The 8,909-nt window shown below is 42.5% G+C and overlaps 1 protein-coding gene across 2 annotated transcripts; it reads right to left on the reverse strand.

The window, feature by feature from the left end:
- Positions 1–89: 89 nt before the first annotated feature.
- Positions 90–6,393, reverse strand: LOC122879543 (extracellular calcium-sensing receptor). 2 transcript variants are annotated; one of them, XM_044203766.1, is made up of 11 exons: positions 4,677–6,393; positions 4,186–4,427; positions 3,963–4,054; positions 3,458–3,637; positions 3,137–3,325; positions 2,522–3,016; positions 2,129–2,338; positions 1,896–2,019; positions 1,521–1,714; positions 1,027–1,308; positions 90–938 (listed from the first exon to the last, which is right to left on the reverse strand). In XM_044203766.1, exons 1-11 carry the CDS (start codon positions 4,961–4,963, stop codon positions 516–518), a joined length of 2,718 nt encoding a protein of 905 aa, XP_044059701.1. In that variant the 5' UTR covers positions 4,964–6,393; the 3' UTR covers positions 90–515. The 2 variants fall into 2 exon arrangements, 1 of the variants encoding a protein (XP_044059701.1); XR_006378728.1 differs by having other exon boundaries at positions 812–938; positions 1,445–1,714; positions 4,677–4,955.
- Positions 6,394–8,909: the final 2,516 nt, after the last annotated feature.

Consider the following 8,909-nt stretch of genomic DNA (forward strand, 5'->3'; position numbering starts at 1 on the left):
TGCAATCTAATGTAACTCCCTCTCAAAACTCTCAAAATCAACATTGCATCATTGAACAGTTGCATCACTACAAAAAACAAAAACACAACTTTGCTTACTTACTTACTTTTATTAATGGGTCTTTATGATGTTATTTTTCTTATGCTGTACAAGGTTTGTTACATTAGCAATAGTTGTAAACTCTGAAGGAAAACAGGCCTATGTTTTCAATTTTGAAAAGTTGAAAAAATATGCGAAATGCAGGTTATTTTTTTAATCTAAAACACAAACTATTCATTTGTCTATGTGAATACACCTGACATTATATGGTCACTACTGATAGTAGCAGAAATTCATCACACACATTTTAGGAAAACCCAAAAGAAAAAAATATTGTTTTCTTTCAACACAGTACCATATAAATAAAATGAATGCATGCAGAATGATGAGGAAATGATAACTTAGGTGACTTACAATGGCTTTTAAATTAATATTGCTCTAATTTATTAATTCACAGCATGCATTAGTTTTCTTTGCTACCTAGCCATCAGGTGTTTCTTAGTGTTTATCTCTGGCCTCAAAAGAATGATGAAACACTTTGGAGCAAAGATACAGAAAAGTAAACCATAGCTAGAGGCAAGAATTGCAAAAATCTCTACAGCAACTGCATATTTTCCAGGAGAGCTAACATAAGCAGGAACAAAAGCTACCCAAACAGCACAGAAAATCAGCATGCTGAAGGTGATCAGTTTGGCCTCATTGAAGTTGTCAGGCAGTTTCCGAGCAAGAAAGGCCAAGAGGAGGCTGGTGCAGGCCAGCAGGCCAATGTAACCCAGAACCAGAGAGAAGCCCACCACAGAGACCATGGCACACTTCAGGGTGACTTTTAACCCTGGGATATCCAAGTCAGCTTGAGGCACCGGGGGGCTGAGCAATAGCCAAAGAATACAGATGATAACCTTGATGAAAAAAAGCATTGCACAATGTCAGGTTAATGCATATAAAATGCTTAATTTTGTTATTAAAAAGTGCATCTGCAACTCTGACCTGTATACAGGTAAAGAGGCAAACACTTCCTCTCTGTTGGCCAGGACCAAACCACTTCATCAAATCTTCAGCTCCAGGCCGAGCTGAGCGGAAAGCTGCCAGAACAACTAAGGTCTTGACTTGGAGGCAGGAAACACAAAGTACAAAGCTGATCCCAAAGGCTGCCTGCTGGAACCGACAAGACCAGACTGATGGACGACCAATGAACACCAGTGAGCACAGGAAGCAGAGCTTCAGCGACAGAAGAAGCAGGAAGCTCAGTTCTGAATTGTTGGCTCGCACCTTAAAATGAGAATTGGGATTAAATTTATATTAAAAAGACAAGCACATTAACAACATAGGATGGATTCATTGAGATTATTTCAAACACATTTTTATATACAGTAATGCAGAATTCCTTTTTGTCAAATATACTGACCTAAATAACTACAAACCAAAAAGGAGTTGTAGAAAATGTACAGTGTAGTCTCCATTACATTACTATCGGTTCTTACAATAGGTGTATGACTGTGGTAAAGAAAAACCGCAAACACAGCTGTTGTCAGCACGACACCAGACGCAGCAACTGTGGTCAGAGTAATTCCCAACGTTTCATTAAAGGAAAGGAAGTCCAACTGGCGAGGGATGCAGGCAGTTTGTTTAGCATTGGACCAGAACTCTAATGGACAATGCTCACAGTGAAGAGAACCTGAGAGAGGAAGGAAGACACACAAAAGAGGGAAGTAGGAAAAACGAAAAGGGGGAAAATATAGATGAGCTGAAAGTATTATACAAAATCAGGGTTACTGCATATTGGAAGGTTGTGCTGCTATTGCAGTGCTGACTGGATAAAGTGTTTATGGGAACATCTTATGTAATAATTTCCTCACCAATTTTATTGCTTATCTCCCCATCAGCACATTGGATACAGTCAAAGCAGCAGAGAGGTTCTCCTTTCCTGTTGGCCTTCCGGGTGCCTGGGGGGCAGCTCTCACTGCACACTGAAATAGGCACCTAAACAACAAGTAAAACCATATTCTCTAGTCTTGTGAATCACATTAAATATTTAATTCAATAGACATTTTGGTATTGGGCTGAATCAAGATTCTTCCTTTTTAACCACCTGATTGGATCCTGTGCTCCACTGAATTGCTGACTCATTAAGGTGGAGGTCAAATCCGTCCACACGACCAATCATAACAAGTTTGAGTGGCCCCATAGGGGTGTTCTGCCAGTTGACAAGGTCGTACTTTGCTGGAATGTCGCCCATTTGGAAATAAAACTTTTCACCCTGTGGTGTGGTGAAATTCACCTTGTTCAAGTGCTGCAACAGCTGAAAGCATCACAGTGTTGAAATGGTAAATATTTTACTTAAAAGTAGATGAACAGTATTGCAGCAATTTTTATGCAACTACTTAATGTCCCCATATCAATCCCCTAGAACTTTGCAAACATAGATTGTGAAAGTCGAAAATGCATCTCATAGAAGTGTTGAAATAGGCATAATCATTTATACCTCTATGGGTTTGATATGTTTTGGAAAGGAGCAGGTGGAGCTGTTGTTACCAGTAGGGCTGTCTCTATCAGGGCAGGAGAGAATGCTGTGAAGGGCATGGGCTGCAGCATAAACAGCAAGGTAGACATTATATGTCACCCTTAGCTGAGAGATGTCAGTAAAGAGATTATGAACTCCCTCCAGGGACTCTGTCCCACTGCAGGGTGGTAGAGAAACCTTTTGAAGCAAACTGATTGGTGGTGAAGAAGCATTTGAAGAAAGAAGTGTGGCCCCAGGACTACAACCAAACTCCTTTTCCCAGAATTCTCTTAAGAACTCATCGTAAGGACGATGAGATGGGTTCAAACTTTTGAGGTAATTTTCAAATCCAGGTATAGTTGAACTTCGAATGGCCACACCAAGAACACCACTTGCCACTTTAAAAGTGGCAAGATTTTGGAGAAGATCTCCACTGGTGCTCCAAGCCTCACTGGCCAGAAACTGTCTGTCAGTCACCTAGTGATAGCAAGCAGACAAGATCAAAAGATCATTTTAAAAAGCTATTATGTTTCTCGAATAGGATCAGTTCTGTTATTATGTACAGATTCAATATACAATTTTATTTCAGTTGCTCACATTTATCTTGTCTAGTTGCAGGAACAGTTCCCTCACATCTGTATACCAGGTAAAAATCACAATCACCCTCGCAGTCGAGGCCTGAATTGTGAGTGCTGCTCGTCTGGCATCACTCACAATGTTTTGCCTTTGGAGAGTCTCTACAAATGCCAGACACACTCCTGCCCCTTGAGTCTCCTCCTGAAATACCTGACATATACAGGTAAAAGGAGCAAAACAATGACATGAATTAAAAGCATTAAAATATTGTATTTATGTAGATTTCTTGTATAGATGCCAAAACATTTCTCCTACAGCAAATATAACATCAAATGGAAACACCTTTATTGCAACATGGCCATAATCGTTGTTTGCTACCACTGCTCCAATCCAGGTCCAATTGAAGCGTATGGCAAGCTGGGCAATAGCCCGAGCTTGGTAAATATCACTGGGGATGGTTCTGAAGAAGTTAGGAAATTGACGCCTGTCACTTAGACAGGGACAACTAGATGTGTAGCTCATCTAAAAAACAACATACATACATAGATATTGTGATATCAAGTTACAAGTTATTCTGAACTGTCACACACATTACAATTGTTATAAATTTCACCCTTGGATTATGTTTTCCCCTCTAAGAAGACTGTGTGCTGCAGTTTACAGTAAATAGTTTCCTTTTGCTGTGAGGACAGCAAAAAGGAACCTATGCTTCCAATCAAAAACTATAAATGTTATGTTAAATGTGGTTAATGTTAAACCACAGAGTGAAAAACAAATTTTAATATTATGATTTTTAAAATCCCTTTAAATAAACACCAATACATTTGGGGATTTGAATGGAACTCACTAAAGGTACAGAGATTGGCCCCAGGATTCTGGAGAGTATCTGGGCTTCTGTAGATGAGGCACCACCAATGATCAAAGGAACAGGCTGATCACCTGATGACATTATAAGATATAATGAAATAAAGTCATTTGTTAAATAGAAATACTGCTTGGTTCTGTTTCAAATACAAGACTGCAGTGTTTTAAGGATATACATCAATTCCATGCAGAGTTTGATTTACTACCTCTCCTTTCTCCGATTTCCTCTCCATACTCAGTAGAATAGTCTGGCGGGACTGCTAAATTACAGCTGGTGCTTTCTCCTCCAACCAGTGACAGTGCTGCCTGCATAGCCCAAGGGTGTAGGGCACAGCTATCACGAATATGGTACCCGAGCTTCACACCTGGTAGCAAGGTTGTACTATGATTGATTTCCTCCAGCGCAAACACCATAGCATATATGTACTGTAATGGAAGATTTTCCAAACTGAAACCACAGGAGAGAATGAGAGAAATATCAGTCAAAATGCTGAAGTGATTGTGAAGCTACTAATCTGTAGTTAGAACACTATACTATAATGTCAAAACATATTTTAAGATGTGAACATGAAGTAACCACTAATAGTTATTGCCTATGGATTAGAAAAGATACAGCTAATAATGCATCTTGTGTTTGTCAAACATATGCATTGCATTAAACAGTATTCACAGTAAACAATGCAGTTCAGATTTTTACCCAGTACAAGATTTGTAGTGTGGCAGTTGAGTGAAGTCGTTGTCTATAGCTGGAGGATTGTAATGAAGATTAAAGAGCCCACCAATAACTATGTCTCCATCCTGGAACAGACCCTGGTCGAATGGTGTGCCCCACCGAGAACAAGTCACTGTCTGAACCACCTGCAACCCCACCCTGAGCCCCAGCAGTCTGACCATAATCCCCATAAGGAAAATGGATGGGACAGAGGAGGGCCACACGGTGAAGAGCCAGGATAACCAAGACATGGATGCAGCTGTTCTGGACATTTTAATTTAACAATATACTCAGTTAGATAACTTCTCATTGGCAGAACATACATAAACAAGAGTTGCAATAAACAGTTAACAGTTCATGAAATTAAAATGTCAAATTCAATTAAATCCCTCTTAATGCAACAGGAAAAAGTTCATATTTTAACCTTAAGAAATCCACCTGTAAAGAAAATTATTTTAATGACAAGATGTACATTACAACAGAAATAACTTGCACTGACAAATGACAAGGTATCTAAAGTATGACATACCCCCCTTCCTGCTCTGCACAACATAGATGTTGTTCTGGGTATTTATAACAGCTGTAAAGCCCATGGTGGAATAGTAAACAGGATGACCAAATCAGTTCTTTCAAATGTAAGGGGAGGGGCATCGTAGTGAGGGGGAAAGTGGGACTGACGATGCTGGGCACCAATGGGGGGAGTGCCCTCGAAAAGCCTGAAATGAAAAGTTTGTTTTTGTTTGCATTTTTTTTATTTCTATGCAATTAGTGTCATAACTAAATTAAATGTGGCTGAATAAATCAGTTGAGAGACTGAACTTTGTATCCAAAATAAAAATAGTGGAGGCTGTCTGAGGCCCCTCTCACCGCTCACAAGAGGGCCATATGGTTTAATCCGCCCCTGTTCTCGGATTCCTCCCTAAATGCAGCTACTCGAGCTGAGTGGCTGCTGATGCTGGAGCACCAAAATGCACTAAGGCTACAACCACACTACTATGATCTCCATCCAGACGAGCGTTTCAGCCCCATTTCTGAAATAATCTACATCCATACTAATACGCCTCAAAACTCGTATCACGTAACTAATCACATACACTGGGCATACGGTGTAAACAGGAAGCAGGACAAAAATAATGAGGAAGAAAACGTGACTGCTCTTCACAAAATCCTCCCGGATAATGTTGTTTTTATTAAAACATTGTCAATAGCATTTTGTTGTTTGTTGTTTCTTTTCCATCATTGTATTTTCAAAGTTCTTTTATGTGTTTCTAAATATAAACAATATAACATCTATTCCATCAATGTACAAACTCAAATACTCCACAATATAGCACATACTCCCAGTTCACATTTGCCAATGATGCTTATAGCCTACATAACGATAAATATTGATGCATCAAAACGAATCCCTGACTGACAACAACGTCCATGAAACGTACTTGTAGTTACACATGTTTCCCGTTTCTGTTTATGTAGTCTGTGGATAAGCATTGTGGCATAACTTTACTGTGTTTTTGGTAGAAGCTGACGTCAAGATCCTTCACTTCGGGCTCTGTACTCAGTGTTTTAATGTTTTGATGCTCCTTCCACATTCAAAAGTTTTCTCGACATTCCCCAGGAACCACAACATCATTAATAAAATGAAATCATGTAGGGCTGATATTGCCACTGGATTTGGGAATTGTCACAAATTGCTCAAATAATAACTTGTATCCTGAGCATGTAGGCAGTAGTAGCATTATAAAATGCTGAATTTAACTGCACAACAGCTGCTAGCATTGACAACAAGGTCAGCAATGCCAGTTCGTTATCCATGTTGAATTAGTCATGCTTTGTGTTTGTTTTCTTCCAGAAAAGGGTTATGTGATAGGGGCTTGGTGAGTCAGGGAAGGACATGTCGTGACTGATAAGACCCAAACAAGAAGCAAACATGGGTGGCCACTTCATTGTTTCCAAAACCCTGCGTTTTGCCCGTCCAGACTAGAACACAACCCCAGAGTTTTCAAACGAAAATGGGGCCAGCAGCGTTTCCAAACTTCTCTGTTTTCGGGGCTCAAACACACTGCAATAGTGTAGACGCTAGGTGCAAGCGTAGCAAAACTTAAGCTGCATTCACACTACTACGTTTTCATTTTAAAAAAACATAAGTCTGCCAGTATGGGGCAAATGTTGGAGAGGGTTGTTCTGGAGCAGTTTGCATAGGGGCTCCCGACCGGGGCTGCGGAGTAGGTCAAGTGCCACCGGCCCACAGACCTGGCAGTCGCTGTCACCTTGGCAGAGGACTACCTTGCCATCCACCCCCAGGACTAAATGCCCGAGGGCCAACCCCTGGCGGCCGCTCATCCATCGCTGGCTCCGCAGAAGAAAGACATCGACCCACAGCAACCAACACCATCTCGCCCTCTCCCTGTGCCACACTCTAACACTCCCTCTGCTCTCTCTCCACCCAAGGTTCCAGCCACTACAAGCTCTGCTCAAAACCTGCAGGGGGCTACTCGGACCACGGGGCAGGAATGCTGGAGGTGCAGGCAGCCCGGACACTGCCGCCATGAGTGACCACTCATGGAGGTTGGAGAGGTGATTCGCGTTGCCGGTGCTCCGACATCCTACCCCGGTCCAGGAGGGGCATACAGTGTTTCAGTAAGAAACCAAGGGGGTATACATCAGGCAATGGTGGATTCGGGATGTACGCAGTCTATTAATCACCAGAACCTGGTTCAATCTGGAGCTTCCGTGGAGGCTTTGTGGGAAGATATTAAATGTTTACATGGGGATGTTCACAGATACCCTGTGGTGCCGGTGGAAATTAGACATCGGGGGAAAACATATACATTATTAAGGCTGCAGTTAGCTCCCACCTGATGTACCCCCTGATTTTGGGTAGAAATTGGATCGGGTTTAATAGACTAGTGGGGCAATGTGTGGGGGTGCGTTCACATCCGACAGGGACATGGGATATGTGTGCTGTGCTCAGTGGTGATGCAAGGTCATCCAACGCTGCAGATAGGGAGGGGGAACCAGCAGTGCCTTCGCAAGAGACGCCGCAGGCTCCTGTGTTACCCTCCATTGAAGATTTTGCACTGGAGCAGTCTCGTGACGATACTCTACGCTTTGTCTTTGACCAAATGATAAAGATTGATGATTATTTGGTTTCTTTGATTAGGGACAGGCTGTACAGCCCAATTCTATTGGCCTGGAATTCAAGGAGATGTCCCACGGGAGCGCTTTTAGTGCCCATTACTGCTTACGGAGGTATCGTTTGAGCATAGAGAGTTTGCTCCAGGCCCAGGAACATCAACAATGCCTGTAAAACAGAGGCGCTAGGTTAAGACAATTCACGACGGGAGATAAAGTGCTTGTTTTGCTCCCTTCTTCCAGCTCCAAACTACTCGGCAGGTAGCAAGGACCCTTTGTTGTCACACAACGAGTGGGCAACGTAGACTAGGAGTCTGACAGGAGACGGGTAATGCAGATTTACCACCTCAACCTCCTCAAAGCATGGAGAGAGGCGGAGTCTGTTTTTCTGGTGACAACAGTGAAAGAAAATGATGAGTTGGAGGTAATACAAGAACCCAACAATGGATGATGTTGTCCCATTGTTCTGGTGGTCAAGAAGGATAGGACTATATGGTTCTGTGTGGACTACCACAAGATGAATGATGTGTCATGTTTTGATGCTTACCCAATGCCCTGGGTCGACGAACTTCTGAATCGGTTGGGCACCGCTCATTTTTTCACAACACTGGATTTGACCAAGAGCTACTGGCAGATTCCCTTGTCTCCAGAGTCTAAGGGAAAAACGGCCTTCTCCACTTCATACGGTTTGTAGTAATTCATCACACTTCCATTCAGGTTTTTCGGATCCCCAGCCACCTTTCAACGCCTCATGGACTGGGTGCTGCATCCTCATACTGCATATGCTGCCGCCTACTTGCATGATGTCATCATCCGCAGTAACACTTGGGCGGAATAGGTGCAGCAGGTGGCCGCGGTACTCGAGTCACTGAGACAGGCAGGCTCACAGCCAACTTGAAGACGTGTGCGGTTGGACGGAGGGAGGTGCAGTATCTTGGGCACCATTTGGGCGGAGGGCAGGTGCGTGCCCAGTAGATAAGACAGTAGCGATCAACACATGTGCAAGGCCCAAGTCCAAAGAAAGAGGTGAGACGGTTCCCCAATTTTGCTGAGCTGAATCAGTTCAATCTCAACTCAAAAGGT

This window comes from Siniperca chuatsi, linkage group LG7 (assembly GCF_020085105.1).
Source record: "Siniperca chuatsi isolate FFG_IHB_CAS linkage group LG7, ASM2008510v1, whole genome shotgun sequence".
Classification (NCBI taxonomy): Eukaryota; Metazoa; Chordata; class Actinopteri; order Centrarchiformes; family Sinipercidae; genus Siniperca; species Siniperca chuatsi.

Bases quoted from the DNA above. Each gene is read 5' to 3' on its own strand.
- LOC122879543 (XM_044203766.1), bottom strand. From the start codon at position 4,963: ATGTCCAGAACAGCTGCATCCATGTCTTGGTTATCCTGGCTCTTCACC. The intron at 2,339-2,521 runs GTATAAATGATT...TGATGCTTTCAG, and splicing joins AACATATCAAACCCATAGAG to CTGTTGCAGCACTTGAACAA. The intron at 1,309-1,520 runs GTAAGAACCGAT...TCTCATTTTAAG, and splicing joins ACCACAGTCATACACCTATT to GTGCGAGCCAACAATTCAGA.